The 27,425-nt window shown below is 48.1% G+C and overlaps 1 protein-coding gene across 5 annotated transcripts; it reads right to left on the bottom strand.

The window, feature by feature from the left end:
• Positions 1–632: 632 nt before the first annotated feature.
• Positions 633–20,291, bottom strand: klf15 (Kruppel like factor 15). Of its 5 annotated transcripts, none has more exons than XM_072250580.1 (3): positions 20,112–20,291; positions 5,061–6,090; positions 633–1,634 (listed from the first exon to the last, which is right to left on the bottom strand). In XM_072250580.1, the coding sequence occupies exons 2-3, from the start codon at positions 5,984–5,986 to the stop codon at positions 1,466–1,468; spliced, it is 1,095 nt and encodes a 364-aa protein (XP_072106681.1). In that variant the 5' UTR covers positions 5,987–6,090; positions 20,112–20,291; the 3' UTR covers positions 633–1,465. The 5 variants fall into 5 exon arrangements, with proteins under 5 accessions (XP_072106681.1, XP_072106680.1, XP_072106683.1 ...); XM_072250579.1 differs by having other exon boundaries at positions 20,056–20,291; XM_072250582.1 differs by lacking the exon at positions 20,112–20,291 and adding an exon at positions 18,861–19,074.
• Between the last annotated feature and the right edge of the window lie 7,134 nt (positions 20,292–27,425).

The raw sequence follows: 27,425 nt of genomic DNA on the forward strand, positions 1-27,425 counted from the left end.
TCAATGCAGATACGAGACCAGTCCACCAAACTATAACAGGGTTTGCTTCTCACAAGAATATCCAACCATTGTAGGTCAGTCCAGTAAACCTCTGAACTGCTCGCAACATATTACCGTTCTTTTTCACACTGGGAGATTAATAGAGCCCAGAGGTACAGCTCTTGATTCCTGATGTAACCGAAACATAATCTGCCTCCTTTTGTATAGAATTTGCTTTCCCCCTTACTGGACCTGTACAGAGCCTATTGTGAGCCAGCCAGCCTCTCACTATTTAAATACACCCTCCATTTCTGGTGTTGTAATGCAGGCTTTCACACTTTCCACTTTACACCACAGAGGCAGAGGAAACCCTGCTTTGTGAGGAGCTTGAAATCTTTCCCCCATTACCATCACCCCAACCAAACCGTTTCCCCAGTCAGCACAGTTTTGTCATACACTCTGGAGTGATGCTTACTGTCCTGGGCAACATATCATACTCCACAATTTAACCCTCAGGAATGCAGCACGGTGTCCGTATCAGTAGATTTCACCGCTGTGTGTTTCTGAAAAAAGTGGGAAGAGGAAAGTGTTGTAAAGTCTTTAACCCGCATTATGATCCTTGCACTTGTTGTCTGCGTGCACTGCACTCTCTGTGTGTGACTGTAACACTTTATTCTGCGTTCTGTTATTGTTTTCCCTTGTTCTGCCGCAATGCATTGTGTCATGAATGGGTTCAGAACAAGACCTTGGTACATGTGACAATAATAAACCAATTTAGAATGTAGATCGGTACAGCACAGGAAGTGGTCTTTTAGCCCGCAATGTCCTATCAGTCTGAGCAGCCACTTCCAGGCAGCTGTGAACTTTGACCCCACGACCCCTCTGCTCACCAACACTGTTAAGGATCTTGCCCTCAACGGTGCACCGTCCCTCTCTCAAGGTGAAGCACCTCACATTTATCTGGGTTAAACTCCATCTGCCATTCCTCAGCCCATATCTGCAACTGGTCGTTATCGTGCTGTATGCTTTGTCATTCTTCACTATCCACAAATCCACCAATCTTGGTATCAGCTGCAAACTTACTAACCCACCCACCTACATTTTCATCACAAACCAATTTGCATGCAGAGAAACCAGGCACAGACCCTCAGGTCCTCAGGGTGGTTGTAGAGCAAGGCGTCAGTTCCAGCCAGGGGTGTGCAGACGGGAGAGCTTTACAGAAGGGCGTGCCCCGTCCGCGTGTCTCAGCGTGTGAGCTGATAGTGGCTGAGTTCAGAAATCACTTCTGCAGCTGGGGGCCGCTCTTCACTGTCACGTGAGGGTTTAATCCAGCTTCACTCAGAGGAGGCTAACAGTACATCACTCACATTCACAGCCTGGATCAAACTCTGCCGCCGGTTTTGCAGATTCAACACGGGAGAACCTTGGGTTGCCCGCCGCCCTCCGGGCCAGCTGTTGCCCGTGTCTGGTCCGAGCGCGGCGGTGGTCAGTTCATCGGCCGGGCTGTGCGGCCTGTTCTGGGGAACCGGTGAACCTTGACGTGCTTGGACAGGTGATCGCTGCGGGCAAACTTCTTCTCGCACACGGGACACTGGTAAGGCTTGACCCCCGAGTGAGAGCGTCGGTGACGGGACAGCTCGTCTGACCTCGAGAACCTGAAACACAACGGTGAGCAAGAGCGGTGAGCCTGTGGTCGCCATGCCAACTGTCATCATTTACGCCAGACAGGGGGTGAGAGGTGGAGAGCGGCAACGGGGGGGGGGGGGGGGAGGAGAGGAAAGGGAGAGAGGGAGAGGGAGAGGGAGGAGGAGGGGCGAGACTGAGGAGGGAGAGGGAGAGAAGGGGAGGGGAGAGAGGGAGGATAGAGAGGGGAAGGGGAGAGGTGGAGGGGGGAGAGGGTGGAGAGAGAGGGTGGGTGGACAGAGAGGGTGGGGAGGGGGGAGCGGGAGAATTACCAACACTTTCTATCAGATGATTTTTTGCCCTCACTACACACTGACCCACTCCCAGCCCCTTGCTTACAGGTGTACCAGAACCAGGGGTTACAGATGCAGGAGACTTTACAGCGACTGAGCTTGTTCTGAATGACAAGGCTTGTCTGGTGACGGACACCGACACTCCGTCATCCAACAGCCCCCACCCCGCCCCCGCACAACCCACGGACATTCTCCATGAGAGTGTCTGAGACAAGTGAGTGGATTGAGGGCGTTGGGAAGAAGCTCTGAGGGAGATCAGATGGGGAATGTCTTTCACCCAGACGGGAGTGGGATCTTGAGTATGCTGTCTGATGGACGAGCCCCTGAATCACCAGGGGATAGAGGGGTTTGGACTGTGGCCAAAGGGTCTCATACAGATGGGGGTGACCGTCGGTGTGGAATTGTTGAACCAAAGGGATAGTTCTGTGCTGGTCACTCTGTGATTCCATCAGCAAATCTCCCTCCCATCAATGACCTGACAATGGGCCCTGTAGGAACACAGGTCACCACTAGCTTTCTGGCTGTTAAGGTCAGCATTCTCTTGGCGGGGACTAGAATATAAGAGTAAAGGTAGGATGCTGAAGATCTAAGAGATATTAGTCAGACCACATTTGGAGTATTGTGAGCAGTTTTGGGCCCCTAATGTGAGAAAAGGTGTGCTGGCATTGAAGAGGGTCCAAGGGGGTCCACGACAATAATCCTGGGAATGAAAAGGTTAATATATGAGGAGTGTTTGATGGCTCTGGACCTGTACTCACTGGAGTTTAGAAGAATGAGGGGGGAGTCTCATTGAAATTTTCCGAGCTAGATAGAGTGGACATGGAGTGGATGCTTCCTAAATTGGGGGAGTCTCGGAGCAGAGGACACAGCCTCAGAATAAAGGGATCACAAGAGACTATGCAGATGCTAGAAATCTTGAGCATCATACACAAAATACTGGAGGAACTCAGCAGGTCACTAGAACTCTACTAGACCTAACGGACATAGCTCAAGATTCGGGGTAGTAGATTTAGGACGGAGGTGAGGAGGAACTGCTTTTCCCAGACAGCAGTGAATCTGTGGAATTCTCTACCCAATGAAGCAGTGGAGGTTACCTCAGTAAATATCTTTAAAGTTGGATAGATTTTTGCATAATAGGGGAATTAAGGGTTATGGGGAAAAGGTAGGTAGTTGGCGATGAGTCCATGGCCAGATCAGCTATGATCTTATGAGAAACATAGAAAACCTACAGCACAATACAGGCCCTTCAGCCATGATCTGTGCTGAACATGTATTTAGTTTAGAAATTACCTAGAGTTACCCATAGCCCTCTAGTTTTCTAAGCTTCATGTAGCTGTCCAAGAGTCTCTTTAAAGTCCTTATCGTATCTACCTCCACCACCGTCACCGGCAGCCCATTCCACACACTCACCACCCTCTGTGTAAAAAAACTTACCCCTGACATCTCCTCTGTACCTACTTCCAAACACCTTAAAACTGTGCCCTCTCGTGCTAGCCGTTTCAGCCCTGGGAAAAAGCCTCTGACTATCCACACGATCAATGCCTCTCATCATCTTATACACCTCTATCAGGTCACCTCTCATCCTCTGTTGCTCCAAGAAGAAAAGGTTGAGTTCACTCAACCTATTCTCATCAAGCATGCTCCCCAATCCAGGAAACACCCTTATAAATCTCCTCTGCACCCTTTCTATGGTTTCCACATCCTTCCTGTAGTGAGGTGACCAGAACTGAGCATAGTACTCCAAGTGGGGTCTGACCAGGGTCCTATATAGCTGTAACATTACCTCTTGGCTCATGAATTCAACTCCATGGTTGATGAAGGCCAATGCACTGTATGCCTTCTTACCCACAGAGTCAACTTGCACAGCAGCTTTGAGTGTCCTATAGACTTGAATCCCAAGATCCCTCTGATCCTCCACACTGCCAAGAATCTTACCATTAATATTATATTCTGCCATCATATTTGACCTACCAAAGTGAACCACCTCACACTTAACTGGGTTGAACTCCATCTGCCACTTCTCAGCCCAGTTTTGCATCCTATCGATGTCCCGCTGTAACCTCTGACAGCCCTCCACACTATCCACAACACCCCCAACCTTTGTGTCATCAGCAAACTTACTAACCCATCCCTCCACTTCCTCATCCAGGTCATTTATAAAAATCACAAAGAGAAGGGGTCCCAGAACAGATCCCTGAGGCACACCACTGGTCACCAATCTCCATGCAGAATATGACCCGTCTACAACCACTCTTTGCCTTCTGTGGGCAAGCCAATTCTGGATCCACAAAGCAATGTCCTCTTGGATCCCATGCCTCCTTACTTTCTCAAAAGCCTTGTATGGGGTACCTTGTCAAATGCCTTGCTGAAATCCATATACACTACATCTACTGCTCTACCTTCATCAATGTGTTTAGTCACATCCTCGAAAAATTCTATCAGGCTTGTAAGGCATGACCTGCCTTTCACAAAGCCATGCTGACTATTCCTAATCATATTATGCCTCTTCAAATGTTTATAAATCCTGCCTCTCAGGATCTTCTCCATCAACTTACCAACCACTGAAGTAAGACTCACTGGTCTATAATTTCCTGGGCTGTCCCTACTCCCTTTCTTGAATAAGGGAACAACATCCGCAACCCTCCAATCCTCCGGAACCTCTCCCGTCCCCATTGATGATGCAAAGATCATCGCCAGAGGCTCAGCAATCCACTCCCTCGCCTCCCACATCGGACTCGACAGTCCAGATGGCTACTCCTGCTCCTATTTCTTATGTTCTTATGTCGGGTAGCAGCATCAATGGAGATGAATAAACATCGTCTCCTACCTTACCGAGATTCCCGAGACAACAACGGCAATAGAAGGACGTCCATTTAGAACGGAGATGAGGAGGAATGTTTTAGTCAGGGAGTAGTGAATTTGTGGAATTCATTGCTACAAGTAGTGGTGGAGACTGTCACTGGGTACACCTGAGGCAGAGACTGAATTCTTGACCGATAGGTTGCAGGGAGAGGGTGGACGAGTGGGGTTGACAGCCGTGGTTGCATGGGGGAGCAGACAGGATGAGCTCCTTGTGACTGGCTGAGGGGCGTTCAGCAGACTCACCTCCATCCGCACTCGGGCCAGGTACAGGCAAAGGGCTTCTCGCCAGTGTGCCGCCTCAGGTGGGCCTTCAGATGGCTGCTCTTGGTGTACATCTTGGAGCAGCCCGGGAACGAGCACTTGTGCATCTTGAGAAGATCGGCAGAGCTGCACCGCGGCAGCCTCGACCCCAGGAGGATACCTGCCTCACTCTGGGCGCCCTCGGTACCCCCGGCCTGCGGCTTGGCTGCGATGGGCACGGGCGCGATGCGGACAAACTGCCGGGGACCGCCCAGGCCAGTGGGGGGCGCGAGCTGTGGCACCAGGGTGAAGGTCTGGCCCTGAATATTGACCAGGAGCTGAGCCATCTTCACCTGTCCCCGGGACGCCGCCTCCTCCTGTTTTAGCCCCACTGGCTGCAGATGGACGATGATCGGGAGCCCCTTGGCTGCTGCCAACGCCTCCTTTGTGCCACATGCCTCCCCGAGCTTTGGCTGCTCTGCCACAGTCTTTGTCTCACCCTCCAGACTACTAGCCCCCTCGTCCGCACCTGGGGGCTCCCTCACCCTGCCTCTGCCCTCATCCTTGAAGCCTTGGTCCATGTTCTCCTCCAAGAACTCCTCAATCTCCTCCAGAGTGGGCCGGAACAAGCTTGTTGGGCCTCCGGGGCAGCCCTCCTTGTCGGATGCCTGGTCCTTGCTCCTACCAGCGGGAGCTCCAAGGGAGGCCTGGGAGAGGAGGTAATCGATAATGCTGTCTTCTTCCCCGTAGCAGGAGCCTGGGAGCATGGGCTCAGGGCTGGAGCAGGAGTGCGAGCTGGAGGAGTCACTCTCATCCCCAGACAAGGGGGAGGGCAGCAGCTGGTAGCACCCTCTCTCCATCCCCATGTGGCCCAGCTTGAGGCTTGCCGGCAGGAAGACCTCTCCAGCCGGGAACAGGTGGTCCACCATTGCTGATCACGGAAGGGCGACGGTGGGGTGGGGTGGGGTGGGGTGGGGTGGGGGGGGGGGGGTCCTCAGGTCTCCAGCCTCTTCAACACAGGTCCACGCTGCTCCTGATAACACAGAGAGAATGATGGTGAGAAGCCCGTGGTCACTCGGTACCCACGACCAACCCCTTTCGCGATGACGCAAGAAAGTGGAAGCACGAGGAGCCCAGCAAAACAGCAAACACAGTAATGGGTCTTACAGTCCAGCAGCTCCAGACCAACCAAGGTGCCTCTCTATCGAAGCTCGTCAGAGTCACAGAGCATAACAGCACAGAAACAGGCCCTTCAGCCCATCTAGTCTGTGCCTGGCCCCATCTGCCTGCAGTCGAACCACACCCCTCCCATCCATGTATTTAGCCAAACTCCTCTTAATTATTTAACTCAAACCATATCCCCTCCGATGCAGCTCGTTCCACACTCCCTCCCACCACCGTCAGGGTGAAGTTCTCCCTCAGGTTCCTCTTAAACATTTCACCTTTATTGCCCAACATTTGGCCCACTTACCCCAGACCTGTCCTGTTGAAGAGGAGGGTTAGTTGGATGTTACAGCAGACCAAAGTGGGCTGAAGGGCCTGTACTAATCTATATGCTATCCTGTCTAAATATTGTTAATATAGCATTAACAACATTAAGTATCACATCAATTAATATTAACTAATTAGCAGATGATACAGGGTACATTAATATTTTTAATGTACCAGTATCTTTGATTGCACTTATCACTCACTGATGGCCATCTGGGTGAAAATGTTGCACTTCAGATTCCTATTAAGTCCCTCCCTTCTCACCTTAAACCCGTTCCCTCTGGTTCATGTTAACCAACTCAGGGGAAAAAGACTGTGGACATTTCCTGTCTGTACCGCACACGATGTTACACCTCTATCAGGTCACCTCTCACTCTCCTATAATCCAAAAGAATCCCAGCCTGCACGTCCCGCATAACCCAGTCATTCAAATACCAGTAACGTCCTCATAAGTCTCACATGGACTCCCATCACACACTCCCGCGGTCAGACACAGAGTGAATCTCCCTCCACGCCGTCCCATCACACACTCCCGGGGTCAGACACAGAGTGAATCTCCCTCCACACCGTCCCACCACACACTCCCTCCACACTGTTCCATCACACACTCCCAGGGTCAGACACGGAGTGAATCTCCCTCCACACCATCCCATCACACACCCCCGGGGTCAGACACAGAGTGAAACTCCCTCCGCACTATCCCATCACACACTCCCAGGGTCAGACACAGAGTGAATCTCCCTCCACACCGTCCCATCACACACCCCCGGGGTCAGACACAGAGTGAAGCTCCCTCCACACTATCCCATCACACACTCCTGGGTTCAGACACAGAGTGAAGCTCCCTCCACACCGTCCCATCACACACTCCCTCTACACTGTCCCATCACACACTCCCAGGGTCAGACACAGAGTGAATCTCCCTCCACACCGTCCCATCACACACCCTCGGGGTCAGACACAGAGTGAATCTCCCTCCACACTGTCCCATCACACACTCCCGCGGTCAGACACAGAGTGAAGCTCCCTCCACACTGGCCAAGCACACCTTCCCAGGGTCAGACAGGGAGTGGATCTCCCTCCGCACCGTCCCATCACACACTGTCAGGGCTTGCTCGACTCTGTAATTGAAATACCTTGCCCGGTTGCACTGCGGCCTGTGTGTATTTGAGCTGTTTGGAGGCAGCTGACTGAGGGAGGCAAACACATTGCAGTCTGACTGACGACACGTGCCTGTGAACGCATGAGAGGCGACGTCACTGCCGGGGCACAGCATCAGTACTGACGAAGGACAAACATCAAGTGCGCTGGGTCAGCCTGGTCAACAAACATCTCTCTGATATTGTTGATACTGCACTTGTCCAAACAGCACCAGAGCGCCCTCCTTCAATCTCACTCATTCTCATGGGAAATAGACCACAGGGCATCAGAGCAGAGTTAGGCCATTCAGCCCATCAGTACATCATGGCTGATTTACTACCCCCTCAAACCCATTCTCCTCTCTTCTCCCCATAACCTTTGATGCCCAGGCTAATCAAGAACTTATCAAACTCCACTTTAAGTACACCCAGTGATGACCTTCAGTGATTAAATGGACGTCCCTCTATTCTGAAGCTGTGCCCTCTGCTCCTGGACACCCCGACTATAGGAAATATCCTCTCCACATTCACATCCTTTCAATATTGGATTGGTTTCAATGAGATTCCACCCCCACCCAACCACTCTATAAACTCCAGCGAGTACAGACCGAGAGCCATCAAATACTTCTCATCTATTAACCCTTTCATTCCAGGAATCATTCTTGTGAGCCTTCTCTGGACCCTCGGCAATGCCAGCACATCTTTCCTTAGATAAGGGGCCCAAAACTGCTCACAATACTCCAGGTGCAGTCTGACCAAGTTTCAGCAGTACATCCTTGCTTTTGTACTCGGAATGAACGCTAACATTGTATTTGCATTCCTCACCATCAACTCAACCAGCAAGTTAACCTTTCGGGAAATCCGACATAAGACCCTTTGCACCTTTGACGTTCTAAATTTTCTTCCCCTTAGGAAACAGTCTATTCCATTATTCCTTCTATCAAGGTGCATGACCACACACATCCTGACACTGTATTCCATCTGTCACTTCTTTGCCCGCTCTCCCAGTCTGTCCAAGTCCTTCTGCAAACTCCCTGCTTCCTCAACACTACCATCCCTTCCACCTACTTTTATATAATTTGCAAACTTGGCCACAAAGCCATCAATTCCATCATCCAAATTATTCACATATAACATGAAAACAGTCCCAACACTGGCCCCTGCAGAATACCATTACTCATCCTCAGCCAAATAGAAAAGGCTCCCTTTATTCCCACTCTTTGTCTCCTGCTAGTCAGCCAATCTTCCATCCATGTTAGCATCTTTCCTGGAATACCATGGGCTTTTATCTTGTTAAGCAGCCTCATGTGTGGCAGCTTGTCAAAGGCCTCCTGAAAATCCAAATACACAACATCCCTCAATTCTCCTTTGTCTCTCCTGCTTGTTATTTCCTCAAAGAATTCCAACAGATTTGTCAGGCAAGATTTCCCCTTAAGAAAACCATGCTGAAATTGTCCTATTTTATCATGTGCCTCCAAGTACTTTAATTCCTCATCCTTAATAATTGGCTCCAACACCTTCCCACCACTGAATTATAGGCTAACAGGACTATAATTTCTTTTCCTCTGCCTCCTTCCCTTCTTAAAGGGTGGAATGACATTTGTAATTTTCCAGTCCCCCAGTAACTTTCCAGAATATAGCAATCTCTGAAAGGTGGTTACTAATGCCTCCACAGCCTCTTCAGCTACCTTTTCCAGAACCCTGTGATCTCGTCCCATCTGGTCCAGATGGCTTACCTACCTTCAGACCTTCAAAGCTTCCCAAGCACCTTCTTCTTAGTAATAGCAACTACACTCCCTTCTGCCCCCGACACTCTCGAATTCCTGTCATACTACTAGTGTCTTCCACAGTGAAGACTGATGCAAAATACTTATTAAGTTCATCTGCTGTCGCCTTGTTCCCCAATTACTACCTCTACAGTGTTATTTTCCACTGCTCCTCATCTACTCTGGCCTCCCTTTTACTCCTTACATATCTGAAAAACTTCTGGTACCCTCTTTAGCACTGTCGCTTGGCTGACTTTCACATTTCATCTTTTCTCTCCTTTTGGCTTTTTCAGTTGCCTTCTGTTGGTTTTTAAAAGCTTCCCAATCCTCTTAACTTCCCTCTAATTTTTGCTCTATTATAGGCCCTCTGGTTTGCTTTTATGCCTTTGTCAGCCACAGTTGTCTCACCCTCCCTTTAGAATACTTCTTTTTTGGGATGTATCTATCCTGCACCTCCCAAATTGCTTCAGAATTTCCATCCATTGCTGTTCTGCTGTCATCCCTGCTAGCGACCCCTTCTAATCAACTTTGGCCAGCTCCTCTTTCATGCCTTTGTCATTTCCTTTGCTGATACATCTAACTTTAGCTTCTCCCTCTCAAATTCCAGGGCAAAATCGAACATATTGTGATCACTGCCTCCTAAGGGTTCCATTACCTTAAACTCCCTAATCAAATCTGGTTCATTACACAACACCCCATCCAGAATTGCCTTTCCCCTAGTGGGCTTAACTTCAAGCTGCTGTAAAATGACATCTCTTAGGACTTCTACAAACTCCCTCTTTTGGGATCCAGCATCAACTTGACTTTCCCAATTTACCTGCATATTGAAATCCCGCATGACTATTGTAACATTTCTCTTTTTACATGTCTTTTCTATCTCCCATTGTAATTTGTACCCCTCATTCTGGCTACAGTTCAGAGGTCTGTATATAACTCCCATTAGGATCTTTTCACCCTTACAGGATCTCAACAGGACAGTCAGCATCTATGGAAAAGAGTAAACAAGGTTGTTTCGGGCTGAGACCCTTCTTCAGGACTGGAAAGTAAGCAGGAAGGAGTCGGACTGAGAAGGTGGGAGGAGGGGAAGAAGAAGTATAAAGCGGCAGGTGATAGGTGAAACCAGGAGAGGAGGAAGGGGTGAAGTGAAGAACTGGGAAGTCGATTGGTGAAAGAGATGCAGGGCTGGAGAAGGGGGAATCTGGTAGGAGAGGACAGAAAGCCTTGGAAGAAAGGGAAGGGGGAGGAGCACCAGAAGGAGGGGATGGTCGGGTAAGGAGATAAGGTGAGAGAGGGAAATGGGAATGGGGAATGGTGAAAGGTGGCTGGGGGTGGGGGAGGGGGGCATTACCAGAAGTTTGAGAAATCGAAGTTCATGCCCTCAGGTTGGAGGCTACCCAGATGGAATATAAGGTGCTGCTCCTCCAACCTGAATGTGGCCTCATCACGACAGTAGAGGAGGCCATGGACTGACATGTCGGAATGGGAATGGGAATGGGAATGGGAAGTAGAATTGAAATAGAGGACACTGGGAAATCCCACTTTTTATGGTGGAAGACGCTCGACAAAGTGGTCTCCCAATCTACGTTGGGTCTCACTGATGTACAGGAGGCCACATCTGGAGCACCGCAGTGCCCTGCACTGTTCTGTGCACTTTATGTAGTCCTGTGTAGGTCTGCAGTCTAGTGTAGCTTTTGTGTTGTCTTGCGTAGTCCAGTGTAGCCTTGTGCTGTCTCACATAGTCTAGTGTAGTTTTGTGTTGTTTCATGTAGCACCATGGTCCTGGAGGAATGTTGTTTGGTTTTTACTGTGTACTGGACCAGCAGCTTATGGTCGAAATGACAATAAAAAGTGACTTGACTTGACTTGATACAGTATATGACCCGAACAGACTCACAGGTGAAGTATCACCTCACCTGGAAGAACTTTTTGGGGCCCTAAGTAGTAGCGAGGGAGAAGGTGTAGGGGGCAGGTGTGGCTCTTGTTCTGCTTGCAAAGGATAAGTGCCAGGATGGTGATCATTAGGGAAGGACGAGTGGACAAGGGAGTCGTGTAGGAGTTCCCTGCAGAAAGCGGAAAGTGGGGGTAAGAGAAAGATGTGCTCTGTGGTGAGATCCCATTGGAGATGGTGGTAGTTATGGAGAATTAATCCTCTGTAACTTCCAACATCTCCAACAGGATAACTCTCCATAACTTCCACCATCTCATAGTCATAGTCATACTTTATTGATCCCAGGGGAAATTGGTTTTCGTTACAGTTGCACCATAAATTATAAATAGTAATAAAACCATAAATAGTTAAATAGTAATATGTAAATTATGCCAGGAAATAAGTCCAGGACTAGCCTATTGGCTCAGGGTGTCTGACCCTCCAAGGGAGGAGTTGTAAAGTTTGATAGCCACAGGCAGGAATGACTTCCTATGACGCTCTGTGTTGCATCTCGGTGGAATGAGTCTCTGGCTGAATGTACTCCTGTGCCCAACCAGTACATTATGTAGTGGATGGGAGACATTGTCCAAGATGGCATGCAACTTGGACAGCATCCTCTTTTCAGACATCACCGTCAGAGAGTCCAGTTCCATCCCCACAACATCACTGGCCTTACGAATGAGTTTGTTGATTCTGTTGGTGTCTGCTACCCTCAGCCTGCTGCCCCAGCACACAACAGCAAACATGATCGCACTGGTCACCACAGACTCCTAGAACATCTTCAGCATCGTCCGATAGATGTTAAAGGACCTCACTCTCCTCAGGAAATAGAGACGGCTCTGACCCTTCTTGTAGACAGCCTCAGTGTTCTTTGACCAGTCCAGTTTATTGTCAATTCATATCCCCTGGTATTTGTAATCCTCCACCATGTCCATACTGACCCCCGGGATGGAAACAGGGGTCACCGGTACCTTAGTTCTCCTCAGGTCTACCACCAGCTCCTTAGCCTTTTTCACATTGAGCTGCAGATAATTCTGCTCACACCATGTGACAAAGTTTCCTACCGTAGCCCTGTACTCAGCCTCATCTCCCTTGCTGATGCATCCAACTATGGCAGAGTCATCCGAAAACTTCTGAAGATGACAAGACTCTGTGCAGTAGTTGAAGTCCGAGGTGTAAATGATGAAGAGAAAGGAAGACAAGACAGTCCCCTGTGGAGTCCCAGAAAGCATCTCCAATGATGCTTTGATAGCTCAGGGTGTAGGTTTTCAGAAGTTAATTCCAACATCATCTGTAACAAATTATTTATGTTCCCCCATGACTGTGTGGGTGTCTTCTAGTTGCTCCGGGTTTCTCCAAGGTATGTTATTTTGTCATTGTACATGGTCCAGTGATTAGGCTAGGGTTATACTGGAGGTTGCTAGACGGTGTGGCTCAGAGGGTCAGAAGGCCCTGCATCCACACTATATCTCTAAATGAACATGAAGTATCCAAAGCGGTATATTAATTATTGAGAATGGCCATGGGGTAATATGCACTGGCCGCCTATTCCCTTTCCCTCTCCTGACATTCACCCAGCTATCTGCCTCCGGCATGTCAGGGGTGACTGCCTCCCTGGAGCTCCTGCCTATCACTTCCTCAGTCTCCCATATGAGCCCAAGGTCATCGAGCTGCAGCTCCAGTTCCTTAGCACAGTCCCTAAGGAGCTGCAGCTCAGTGCAGTTCGTGCACATGTGGTTACCAGTGTGACAGGAGGCCTCCCAAAGTTCCCACATCTTACATAAAGAATAGTTCCATATCTTCCCCCCCTCCCCAGACCCTTGGATCAGATTTCCATATTCCCCTCCCCAGACCCTTAGATCAGATTTCCATATCCTACCCCACCTCCCAGACCCTTGGATCGGATTTCCATATCCTACCCTGCTCCCCGGACCCTTCGATCGGATTTCCATATTCCCCCCTCTCCCCAGACCCTTCAATTGGATTTCCATATTCCCCTCCACGGACCCTTGGATCAGATTTCCATATTCCACCCCGCTCCCCAGACCCTTAGATCAGATTTCCATATCCCTCCCGCCTTCCCGGACCCTTGGATCGGATTTCCATATCCTACCCTGCTCCCCGGACCCTTCGATCGGATTTCCATATTCCCCCCTCTCCCCGGACCCTTCGATCGGATTTCCATATCCCCCTGGAACCTCCCTTCAAAGTTTAAGTTTAAGTTTGTTGTTATCTGACAGTCCATATACTGTAGCATAGAACCAAACAAAACCACGTTCCACAAGACAATTGTGCGCCCACAAAACATATATCACATACAACACGTAAACCAAAATAGAACCATAAATAGTTTAGTAATTTATAATTCAAAACGCATGTAGTGTGCCTCACAGATAAACAGTAAACAGCTGGCTGTCCTGGTGACGAGATCTTGGTGGAGGCAGGGTATTCCTCAGTCTCTCAGCACAAGGGAAGAAGCTGTTTCCCAGTCTGGCAGCCCTAGTCCTGATGCCCCTGCACCTCCTTCCTGATGGTAATGGGTAAGAGAGATTGTGGGATAGGATGCTCAAAGATGCTTCAGGCCCTTCGTATAACTTTGGCAGCAGTCCCCACATTCCCGGCCCCGGGACACAAAGATTCCCCCAGTTGCCTGGTGGATATTTGTAGGCTCTCCTTTCTGTCTGACCTGTGCCAGTGTCCCAGCCCATTTGCACAGCTGCTCCCAGCAAAGCGACTCGCTGCAAGATGATCAGAGATTAAGGGAGCTAGGGCTTTACTCTTTGGAGAGAAGGAGGATGAGAGGAGACATGATAGAGGTGTACAAGATAATAAGAGGAATAGATAGAGTGAATAGCCAGCACCTCTTCCCCAGGGCACCACTGCTCAATACAAGAGGACATGGCTTTAAGGTAAGGGGTGGGAAGTTCAAGGGGAATATTAGAGGAAGGTTTTTTACTCAGAGAGTGGTTGGTGCGTGGAATGCGCTGCCTGAGTCAGTGGTGGAGGCAGATACACTAGTGAAGTTTAAGAGACTACTAGACAGGTATATGGAGGAATTTAAGGTGGGGGCTTATATGGGAGGCAGGGTTTGAGGGTTGGCACAACATTGTGGGCCAAAGGGCCTGTACTGTGCTGTACTATTCTATGTTCTATATTCTATGACTACGATGCCCAAGTCGTACTGATTCCAATCTGCAGCTCACCCTCCAACTCCCACCTTCCCAAGGGGCAATAACCACTGGCCTCACAATTACCTGCAGGAAACCCGTACCAGCCCTTGAAGGAACCGTTTCATCGACCTCCTCTGCCACGCATTGCCACTGCCTTGTGATTATTTCCTCCCTCAAGGAATTCTCCAATTCTTTCTGGAAGTTCCCGTTGAAAACACATCCACGTCACCTCACTTTCCGGATCACTGCTGTTTCCTGTGGGGAAGCGTTCCCTTCCATATCACTCACAGGCCGGACCATCGAGTCTCCTCTGCTATTCCGTCTTGGCCCCATTCACCCACTTCTCCCCCAAAACTCTTAACCCTGAGACCAACAACGAACCGATCAATCTTATTGGCAAGGTCTTGCTGGTTCTGTTTATCAATAAACTCTTTAACAAACTTCTACCGAAGACTTGTTGGAAGCATCTTGACTGGTTGATCACAGTCTGCTAAGATCGTTCAAATGCACAGGAGATGCAAAGAGAATAGCTGACTCAGCCTCCCTCCCCACCATCGGTAGAACCCGCAGAGGATGCAGCTTCAAAAAGGCAATATCCATCATGAGAGATCCCCAACATCTCAACCATGCCGTCATCTCACAGTTACCACTGGGCAGGAGGTACAAAAGCCCCACACCACCAGGTTCAGGAACAGCTACTTCCCTTCAACCAGTTAGTTTAGAACCAACTGGCACGGACCTAGCAACCGTAGGACCATGAGACTTAGGAACAGAATAATACCATTCGGCCCATCAAGTGAGATCTGCCATCCGATCACAGCTGACTTATTAACCTTCTCAATCCCTTTCTTCTGCCTTCTCCCCATAACTTAAAAAGCCCCAAATAAAAGAAGGAAAAGATGGAATATGAAGGTAAACTAGCCAATAATATTAAGGAGGACACCAAAAGTTTCTTCATATACAATAAAGTGTAAAAGAGAGGGGAGAGTGGATATTGGACCGCTGGAAAATGATCCTGGAGAGGTAGAAATGGGAGTCAAGGAAACAGCAGGTGAATTGAATAAGTATTTTGCATCAGTCTTCACTGTGGAAGGCAATAGCAGTGTACCGGAAGTTTGAAAGGGTCAGAGGGCAGGAGTGTAAGGTTGCCATTACCATAGAGGAGGTTCTTGGGAAACTGAAAGGTCTGAAAGTAGATAGGTCACCTTGACCAGATGGTGTACACCCCAGGGTTCTGAAAGAGGTGGCTGAAGAGATTGTGAAGGCATTGGTAATGATCTTTCAAGGATCACCAGAATCTGGAATGGTTCTGGAGGACTGGAAAATTGCAAATGTCACTCCACTCTTCAAGAAGGGAGAGAGGCAGAAGAAGAAATTATAGGCCAGTTAATCTGACCTCAGTGGTTGGGAAGGTGTTGGAGTCGATCGTTCAGGATGTGGCTTCAGGATGATAAAATAGGCCACAGTCAGCATGGTTTCCCAAAGGAAAAATCTTGCCTGATAAATGTTGGAATTCTCTGAAGAAATAACAAGCAGGATGTACAAAGGAGAATCAGTGGATGCTGTGTACTTGGATTTTCAAAAGGCCTTTGACATGGTGCCACATATAAGTCTGCTTAACAAGTTAAGATCCCATGGTATTACAGGAGAGATTCTAGCATGGATAAAGCAGTGGCTGATTGGCAGGAGGCAAAGAGCGGGAATAAAGAGAGCCTTTTCTGACTGGCTGCCAGTAACTAGTGGTGTTCTACAGGGTCTGTGTTGGGACCGATTCTTTTTACATTACATGTCAATGACTTGGATGATGGAATTGATGGTTTTGTGGCAAGTTTGCAGACAATACGTAAATTCTGAGGAAGAAGAGAGGCTACAGGAGGATCTAGACAGATTAGGAGATTGGGCAAAGAAGTAGCAGATGGAATAGAGTGTAGGGAGGTGTATAGTAGAAGAAATGAAAGCGTAGATTATTTTCTAAATGGAGAGAAGATTTAAAAATCTGAGGTTCAAAGGGACCTGGGAGTCCTTGTGCAGGATTCCCTAAAGGTTAATTTGCAGGTCCTGTCCGTGGTGAGGGAGGCAAATATGATGTTAGCATTCATTTCAAGAGGACAAGAATATAAAAGCAAGGATGTAATGCTGAAGCTTTATAAAGCGCTGCTGAGGCCTCACGGAGTACTGAGAGCAGTTTTGGGCCCCTTATCTTAGAAATTGCTGAAGTTGGAGAGAGTTCAAAGGAGGTTCACAAAAGTGATTCCAGGATTGAAAGATTTGTCATATGAAGAGTGTTTGATGGCTCTGGGCCTGTATTCACTGGAATTCTGAAGAATGAGAGGCGACTTCATTGAAACCTATTGAACATTGAAGGGGCTTGATAAAGTGGATGTGGAGAGGATGTTTCCTATGGTGGGAGAGTCTAAGACCAGAGGACACAGCCTCAGAATAGAGGGGTGTCCTTTTAGAACTGAGATGAGGAGGAATTTCTTTATCCAGAGAGTAGTGAATCTGTGGGATTCAATGCCACAGGTGGCTATGCAGGTCAAGTCATTGGGTATAATTAAGGCAGAGCTTGATAGATTCTTGATTAGTCAGTGCATGAAAGGACATGAGGAGAAGGCAGGTGATTGAGGCTGAGAGGGAAAATGGATCAGCCACGATGAAATGGCAGAGCAGACTCGATGGGCCAAATGGCCTAATTCTGCTCTCGTATCTTATTGTGGCCTTAATCAAGAACTTTGCTAACCAATGGCTTGGCCTCCACAGTTATCTGTAGCAACAACTTCCATAGATTCTTCACCCTCTAGCTAAAGAAGTTCCTCTTCGCCCCTGTTCCAAAGGGACATTCTTCTTTTCTGAGGCTGTGCCCTCTGATTCTAGACTTCCCCACTGCAGGAACTTCCTCTCTTCCTCTCCACATCCACTCCATCCAGATCTTTCAATGAGAGTCAACACCCTCCGCCCATTCCTCTGAACTCCAGTGAGTGCCAGCCCAGAGCTGCCAAACACGCCTCATGCATTAACCCTTTCATTCCCAGGATCATCATTGCACTAAAATGGATATTTTTTGCTCTGACTGTATTCTTTCTTGTACAAATTGTGTATAATTTATAAAATATAGAACTGTACAGCAGAGTGAAGGCCTTTCTGCCCCACAATGCTGTACCATCCTTTTAATCTACTCTAAAATCAATCTAACCCTTCCCTCCCACATAACCTTCCAGTTTTCCATCATCCATCTGCTTATCCAAGAGTCTCTTAAATGTCCCTAATGCATTGGCATCTACCACCACCTCTGGTAGACAGACTCTCCGTTTAAACAAAACTTACCTCTGACATCCCCTCTTTACTTTCCTCTAACCTCTACAATTATATCCCCTCGTATTAGCCACTTCCACCCTGGGAAAAGGCTTTGGTTGTCCACTGCATCTCTGCCTCTTGTCATTGCGTAAACCTCTATGAAGTCTCCTCTCATCCTCCTTTACTCCAAGGAGAAAATCTCCAGCTCACTCAACCTACCCTCATCAGACATGCTCTCTAATCCAGGCAGCATCCTGGTAAATCTCCTCTGCACCCTCTCTAATCCAGGCAGCATCCTGGTAAATCTCCCCTGCACCCTGTCTAAAGCTTCTACATCCTTCCTATAATGAGGTGACCAGATCTGAACACAATATTCCAAGTGTGGTCTAACCAGAGTTTTACAGAGATCCATATTTACGGTATATGTATTTTTTTTTGTGAATGCAGCTTATCTGACTGATGTACCCGAGATCTGCAGTGACTAAGTTTTTCAGTGAACCTGTGCACACAGGGACTGGTCCACGTGACAGTAAACTCAAATTTGACTTTAAAAAAAACAGAAAACGCTGGAAACAGTCAACAGGTCAGGCGGCATTTGTGGAGAGAGTTAACCTGACAGTCCAAACATCTTTCACCAGAATCCTGATTAAAGATCTTCCACTTTAAAGGTTTAACAGCTTCTCATTGTCGCTCTTTATCTCTTCCCGTCTCCCTCTCTCTCTCTCCCTCTTTCTGCCTCTGCCCCGACTCGCTCTCCCCCATTCCCCCACACAGTCGCCGCAGGACCGGCTGAGTGTTTCCATTGGAGCATAAGACATAGGAGCAGAAGCAGGCCATTCGGCCCATCGAGTATGTTCCTCCCCCCACCAACCCTCTCCCCGATGCTTGACTCTGAACTCTGGGTATCTCGAGGCAACCGCGTCTATTTGGCAGGAAGCAACGAAAATACACAAAACTAATGAGTGAATAAACCTTCATAACTTCCCCAGCAGCTCGCCCACAGATGCTGGTCTCACCGGCCGTCAGGAAGCGCCGCCTGTTGCCCTGACCGTGGGACTGGGGCTTCACTACTCCGGCATCATCTCCCGGTGCCACAGTCCCCAAAACAGCTGGAAAGCGTGTCCATGTGACCTTCGTGTTACAGGTCCGCGCAATATCTTTAGCTGTCCGGCCAATGTCTGGGACGAATATTTGTCCGGAGAGCGATCCTCTCCATAAAGACAGCGCAATCTGTCTGCGAGTAACCACTCTCCTCCTTCGCCCCCAACTTCATCTCTCCCTCTCTCTTCCCTCGGTCCCCCTCTCCTCAACTTCATCTCTAATCTCGCTCCCCCTCTCTCCCCTCTTTCCTCAACTTAACCTCTCCCCTCTCTCCTCCCTCGCGTCCTCTCTCCTCGTTCAAGTCTTTCCCTCTCTTCTCCCTCGGTCCCCCTCTCCCCTCCTCAATTTCATCTCTACTCTCGCTCCCCCTCTCTGAACTTCTCTCCGCTCTCTCCCCTCTCTCGCCTCCTCTCTCCTCGTTCAAGTCTTTCCCTCTCTTCCCGTCGGTCCCCCTCTCCTCAACTTAATTTCTCCCTCTCTTTCCCCCCCCCGCTTTCCTCTCTCCTCCCTCGCTCCCCCTCCCCTCAACATCTCTGCCCCCTCTTCCCTCGCTCCACCTCTCTCAACTTCATTTCTCCCCTCCCTCGCCCCCTCTCCTTTCTCGCTCCCTTTCCTCAATTGCTCCTCCTTAAACCTCCCTTCCCCTTACCCCTCCTCTCATCTTCCCCTCCTTTATCCGAAGTTACCCTCTTTGTTCTCCCTCTCGCTTTCTCTCCCTCCCCTCCTTACCCCGTCCTTCCCCTCTCCCCACTTCATTCCCCGCCACCCTCTCTTCTCCCTCGGTCCCCCTCTCCTCAATTTCATCTCTACTCTCGCTCCCCCTCTCTCAACTTCTCTCCCCTCTCTCCCTCTCACCCCACTCTCCCTCTCACCCCACTCTCTTTCCCTCCCTCCCCACCCTCGTCCTACTCCCTCTTTTCCCTTTCTCTCCCCTCAGCCCCCCCCCACACACACAGACTTCCCACCCCCCTCCTCTCCCCCACCTCTCAGACCGGGGTTCCGCCAGTGACCCGCACCCTGACAGTAAGTGTCCTGCATTGTTGTCGGGGTGTGAACCCCCGGGGCGGCCGAGGTCTGCCTCCCCTCCCCTCCCCTGCGGTTTTCACCCACCAGCGAGTGTCGGCGAGCGCCCTGGAGCCGCGGTGCAGACCCCGGACCGCACTCACATGCCGGGACGGCGGCCGTGCTCAACTCTCGCTCCGATCCCTGGCGGCGCGACGTCCAGCAACGCGCAACCCTTCCTTAAATATTTACTCAGGCCTGGCCGGGTTCCACACAGCGCCAGCATTCGTAGCCACGCGTAGAGCAGCCTCTCTCTCCCTCGTAAAACAAACATTTGAACTTTCAATCCCGAGAATATCCTCAATACGCGCGAGCAACGCGTGTGCGCACGTGAGTGTGTGCGTTCGTGCACGTGTGAGTGTGTGTGCACATGAATGTGTGTGCCCGCATAAGTGTGTGCGTGTGTGTGTGATTGATATTTATGGTGTGAAAAGGGTTTATGTATATGTGTGAGAGAGTACAATATATGGTGTGCATGTATAGATGGTAAGTGTGAGTATGACGGGTGTCTATGCATAAGTATGTGTGTCTGTATCTGATGTGTGTGAGAGAGAGAAACATTGTACATGATGACACAACACACAAAATACTGGACAAACCTGTGGTCAGCAGCATCTATGGAAATGAAAACGATGTTTATTGAGTCAATGTTTCAGGCTGAAACTCTTCAGGACTATGATGATGTAAATGACAATGTATTTGTGTTCTGGTGTCTGTAGCTCCCGTACCTAACACAGTGGCCACGGAGTGTATATTCTGGCCTTCTGCTGCTGTAGCCCATCCATTTGAAGTTTCGATGTGTTGTGCATTCAGAGATGCTCTTCTGCACACCACTGTTGTAACGTGGGGTTATTTGAGTTACTGTCACCTTCCTGTCAGCTTGAACCAGTCTGACCGTTCCCCTCCGACCTCTCTCAGTAACAAGGCATTTTCACCCACAGAACTGCTGCTCACCAGATGTTGTTTTGTTTTTTTGCACCATTCTCTGTAAACTCTAGAGACCGTTGTGTGTGAAACCCTCAGGAAATCAGTAGCTTCTGAGATACTCAAACCACCCTGTCTGGCACCAACAATCAATTCCATGGTCAAGGTGACTTAGATCTTATTCCTTCCCCATTCTGAAGTTTGGTCTGAAAAACAACTGAACCTCTTGACCATGTCTACATGCTTATATGCATTGAGTTGCTGCCACATGATTGGCTGATTGGATATTTACATAAACGAGCAGGTGTACAGGTGTACCGAATAACGTGGCCGCTGAGTGTGAGTGTGTGTGTGAGTCTGTGTGTGTGAGTGAGAGTGTGTGTGAGTCTATGTGTGAGAGTGTGTGTGTGAATCTGTGTGTGGAGAATGTCACTCCCTGTGTCTGTGTGCGTCTACAGATGTGTGTGTGTGCTGTGGGTGTGTTCCCTCTCCTGACATGGACAAGCATTGGCAGGATAGATGGGGATGGGCATTTCCTTGTCCTTTCTCTCTCCACGCCACTGAGCAACAACAATTAGGGACCAGGCGGCTCACTGTGTCAGTAAGCAGGATGGATGGTCACACTTCCTGTGCCCACTCACTCCCCCACACACCATTCGTTCAGCTACACAGTCACAGAATACAGTAACGGGCCCTTTGCCCTTACCAGTCAATGCTGATCAAAATTCCCATTTAAACTAGTCCCAAACAGAAACCAATATGTAGTTGCTGGAAATGCAGAGTAACACACACAAAAACACTGGAGGAACTGAGCAGGTCAGGCAGCATCTATGGAGAGGAATAAGCAGTCGATACTTTGGGCTGAGATCCTTCATAGATGCTGCCTGGCCTGCTGAGTTCCTCCAGCACCTTGTGTGTGGTGATCAGGATTTCCAGCATCTGCAGAATCTCTTGTGTTAGTCAATGGTGGTGATTATATCAGTGAGACAATGGCATCGACTAGATGATGCCTTCTTTATTCGACACCTACCAATGACCCCCTCTCCCTGGTTATGCTGCTGGGATTCTGAATTGAGCAGCTGGGTTCCCTTTATTGCTGGCAGCGTTTGACGTTATGGGATGGCTTGCTAACACAGTTTAGGGTCGATCAGCTGTGTTGGAAGTGGAATCGCATCTGAACCCAAGACAGCGTGACCTCCCTAAAACATTTAGTGAAGCGGTGACAATAATCAACAGCTTTGTGCTCCCCATCCAGGCCAATGCCCTTGTCTTACTACTGTCACCGGGAGGAGATACCACTAGACCAGAAGAGATAGGAGCAAAATTAGATCATTTGGCCCAGGTTGACCCATTTCCCTCTCAGCCCCAATCTCCTGCCTTCTCCCCGTATCCCTTCATCCCCCGACTAATCAAAAATCAACCTCTGCCTTAAATATGACTTGCCCTCCACAGCTGTCTTTGGCAATGAATTCCACAAATTCCTCTAAACAAATTCCTCTTTATCTTCATTCTCTATCCTGAGGCTGTCCCCTCTGGTCCTAGACTCTCCCACAGTGGGAAACATCCTCCCTCCATCCACTCTATTGAAGCTTCATTGAGATCCCCCCTCCTACAGGAGCCTGAAGACACACACTTCTGAACAGTCCATGAACGAAATTAGCACTATTTTTGCACTATTTATTTATTGAGTAATTTATAGTAACTTTATGTCTGCACTGAACTGCTGCCACAAAACAACAAATATCGCGTCATATGTCAGTGATGTTCAACCAGATTCTGATTCTGATCAATACGATTCCTTTCTCAACTGAGGTCAAATTCTCAAACTGCTGTTATTTGTTCGGTAATAGTATCACTATTCAGTGACACAATTGGTTGCCACTGTTCATTGAGCTCTGCACTCACATCGCATCACCGGCTCGTTACAAGACAGTCAAAGACTGGATTACAGATTTCACGACGGAACTGACGGAAATGTATCAAGTTACAACAGGGTGGACCGACAGAGTCTGCTTCTAAAGCGAGGTGGGGTGGGAGGGATATGCTAGAGGGCATACGTAGGTTTAGGGTGTGAGGGTAAAGTTTACATGGATCAGGTCCACACAATCCCTCTCACCTTTTTTACATCTGCAAGGACCACCATTGCTCGGAGCAGGAAATTTTTACACAGCCTGAAAACTTTAAATGTGTTTTTCTGTAATATGCGTACTATGAGTACTTAGACTGAAAATTTAAAAATTACATTCTTTTGATTTTATTTATTAATGAAGAGTATAATGAAATGCAGTACAACAGAGAAAATCTTTCACATTTTGTAAACTTTTTCTGGTGCAGCTGAGCACCCGCACAGCATAGAGGGAACAGTGACGTAGGCCCTTCAGGCCATAACTTTGTGCTGACTTTTTAACCCATCCAAGATCAATTTAACCCTTCCTTCTCACATAGCCTCCATTTATCTATCATCCACGTGTCTATCTAAGATTCTCTTAATGTATCTGCCTCTACCACTACCTCGGACAGCAAACCCCATCACTGTGTGTAAAAAACTTCTACCTCTGACATCCCCCTCCATACATTCACCTTTAAGTTATGCCTTCTCATTTTACCCATTTCCGCCCTGGGAAAAATGTGACTGGCTATCCACTCAATCTCTGCCTCTTATCATCTTGTACACCTCTATCAAGTCACCTCTCATCCTCCTCCTCTCCAAAGAGAAAAGCCCCAGCTCACTCAACCTATCCTCATAAGACAGTCTCTCTAATCCAGGAAGCATCCTGGTAAATCTCCTCCGCACCCTCTCTAAAGCTTCCACACCTTCCTATAGTGAGACAACTAGAACTGAACACAATACTCTAACCAGATCTCACTCAGTTACACACAGAGTGTTCAAGGGAGAGTTGAAGTTTATTGAGCACCTCTCTGGGTAGTGAGAGAGAATCGTGTTTTGTCATTGCTGCAGCTACTGGACTGGATGGTGTCCGAATCCTCAGTCACATGGGGTTGCAATGCTGTCACACACACACAGTTAGACCATAAGATATTTATAAAACCGATCACAACGTTAGGTGGCAAATCTCATCTGAGGCACTGAGTCACCGGATACTGTATCAAATCCAGGGTCACTGAGCCACCGGTCACTATATCAAATTCAGGGTCTCTGAGTCACTGGACACAGCATCAAATCCAGGGTCAGTGAGTCACTGGACACTATCAAATTCAGGGTCTCTGAGTCACTGGATACTATAAAATCCAGGGTCACTAAGTCACTGGACACTGTATCAAATCCAGGGTCACTGAATCACTGGACACGATAAAATCCAGGGTCACTGAGTCACTGGACACTGTATCAAATCCAGGGTCACTAAGTCACTGGACACGATATCAAATCCAGAGTCACTGAGTGACTGGACACTGTACCAAATCCAGGGTCACCGAGTCACCAGATACTGTATCAAATCCAGGGTCACTGAGTCACCGGACACTGTATCAAATCCAGAGACTGTGAGTCACTGGACACTGTGTCAAACCCAGCGTCACTGAGTGACTGGACACTGTATCAAATCCAGGGTCACCGAGTCACTGGATACTGTACCAGATCTGGGGTCTCTAAGTCACTGTATCATATCCAGAGTCACTGGACACTGTACTGAATCAGAACCAGAATCAGGTTTATCATCACTGGCATATGTCATGAAATTTGATAACTTAGCAGCAGTAGTTCAATGCAATATATAACATAGAATAATAATAATGAATAAGTAAATCAATAAGAGTATATGTATATTGAATAGATTAAAAATCATGCAAAAAACAGAAATAATATATATTTAAAAAGTGAGTTAGTGTCCAAGGGTTCAATGTACATTTAGGAATCAGATAACAGAAGGGAAGAAGCTGTTCCTGAATCGCTGAGTGTGTGTCTTCAGGCTTCTGTACCTCCTACCTGATGGTAACAGTGAGAAAAGGGCTGCCCTGGGTGCTGGAGGTCCTTAATAATGGACGCTGCCTTTCTGAGACACCGCTCCTTGAAGAGGTCCTGGGTACTTTGTTGGCTAGTGCCCAAGATGGAGCTGACTAAATTTACAACCCTCTGCAGCTTCTTTCAGTCCTGTGCAGTAGCCCCTCCATACCAGACAGTGATGCAGCCTGTCAGAATGCTCTCCACGGTACATCTATAGAATCCAGGTCATTGAGTTTCTGGACACTACTGTATCCAGGGTCAATGAGTCGCTGACCACTACTGTATCCAGGGTCACTGAGTCGCTGACCACTACTGTATCTAGAGTCAATGAGTCGCTGGACATTGTACTGTATCCAAGGTTGCTGGACACTGTGTCATATCCAGGGTCACTGAGTCACTGGACACTGTGTCATACCCAGGGACACTGAGTCACTGGACACTGTCATATCCAGGGTCACTGGGTCTCAGGACACTGTACCATATCCAGGATCACTGAGTCACTGGATACAGTCCTGTTCCCAGGGTGATTGGCTCACTGGACAATGTATTCTATGCAACCCAAAAAACTGGTGTGAAAATTTCCTCCGATTATTTATGAAAAACTAAAATTTATTTATCAAACTGCTATATATAAGAACACAGAACATAAGAAATAGGAGCAGGAGTAGGCCATCCGGCCCATCGAGCCTGCCCCGCCATTCAATAAGATCATGGCTGATCTGGACATGGACTCAACTCCGCCTACCTGCCTTTTCCCCATAACCCTTAATTCCCCTACTATGCGAAAATTTATCCAGCCTTGTCTTAAGTATTTTTACTGAGGTAGCCTCCACTGCTTTATTGGGCAGAGAATTTCATAAATTCACCACTCTCTGGGAAAAGCAGTTCCTCCTCATCTCCACCCTAAATCTACTCCCCCGAATCTTGAGGATATGTTCCCTAGTTCTAGTCTCACCTACCAGTGGAAACAACTTTCCTGCCTCTATCCTATCTATCCCTTTCATAAGTTTATATGTTTCTATAAGATCTCTCTCATCCTTCTGGTTTCCAGCAAGTACAGACCCAGGTACTCAATCTTTCTTCATAATCTAACCCCTTCATCTCTGGAATCAACCTGGTGAACCTCCTTTGCACCATCTCTGCCAGTATATCCTTCCTCAAGTATGGAGACCAGAACTGCACACAGTACTCCAGATACAGCATCACCAGCACCCTGTATAGTTGCAGCATAACCTCCCTGCTCTTGAATTCAATCCCTCCAGCAATGAAGGCCAGTATTCCATTTGCCTTTCTGATAACCTGTTGCGCCTGCAAACCAACCTTTTGTGATTCATGCACAACCACTCCCAAGTCCCTCTGCACAGCAGCATGCTGCAATCTTTCACCATTTAAATAATAATCTGCTCTATCATTTTTCCTTCCAAAGTGGATTACCTCACATTTACCAACATTGTACTCTATCTGCTAGACCCTTGCCCACTCACGTAACCTATCTATATCTCTCTGCAGACTCTCTGTATCCTCTCCACAATTTGCTTTTTCACTCAATTTAGTGTTTGCAGCAAACATAGATACATTATACTTGGTCCCCTCTCCGGATCGTTAACGTATATCGTGAACAGTTGCAGGCCCAGCACCCAGCAGGCCTGTGGCACACCACTCACCACTGATTGCCAACCAGAGTAACACCCATGTATCCCAACTCTCTGCTTTCTATTGGTTAACCAATCCTCTATCCATACTAATACATCACTACCAACTCTATGCTTCCTTATTTTATAGATAAGTCTTTCATGTGGCACATTCTCGAATGCCTTCTGGAAATCCAAGTAAATAATGTCCATCTGTTCCTTGTATCCACTGCGCTTGCTATATTTTCAAAGAACTCCAGTAAGTTTGTCAAACAGGACCTGCTTTTGTTGAATCCATGCTCTGCCCGATGGATCCATTTCTTTCCAGGTGCCTCATTATTTCTTCTCTAATGATAGCTTCAAGCATTTTCCCAACTACAGATGTTAAACTAACTGTCCCATAGTTGCCTGCCTTCTGTCTACAGTGGTGTGACATTTGCCTTCTTCCAATCTGCTGGGACCTGCCCAGAGTCCAGAGAATTTTGGTAAATTATCATCGAAGCCTCAACTATAACCTCTGCCATTTCTTTCAGTACCCTGGGATGCATTCCATCAGGACCAGGGACTTGTCTATCTTTAGGCCCACAAGTTTGCTCAGCCCTACCTCTTCAGTGATAGTTATTGTATTGAGGTCCTCACCTCCCACCGCATCCATAACATCTCTATTTGGCATGTTAGAGGTGTCCTCCACTGTGAAGACCATTCAAAACCTCGGCCATGTCCTCATTACCCAATATCAATTCCCTCTTCTCATACTCCAATGGACCTACATTCACTTTGGCCACACTTTTCCACTTCATATAATTATAAAAACTTTTACTATCCATTTTATATACTTTGTGCTAGTTTATTTTCATAATCTATCTTTCCTTTCTTTATTGCTCGCTTAGTTGTTCTTTGTT

This window comes from Mobula birostris, unplaced genomic scaffold (genome assembly GCF_030028105.1).
Source record: "Mobula birostris isolate sMobBir1 unplaced genomic scaffold, sMobBir1.hap1 scaffold_420, whole genome shotgun sequence".
Taxonomy (NCBI): domain Eukaryota; kingdom Metazoa; phylum Chordata; class Chondrichthyes; order Myliobatiformes; family Myliobatidae; genus Mobula; species Mobula birostris.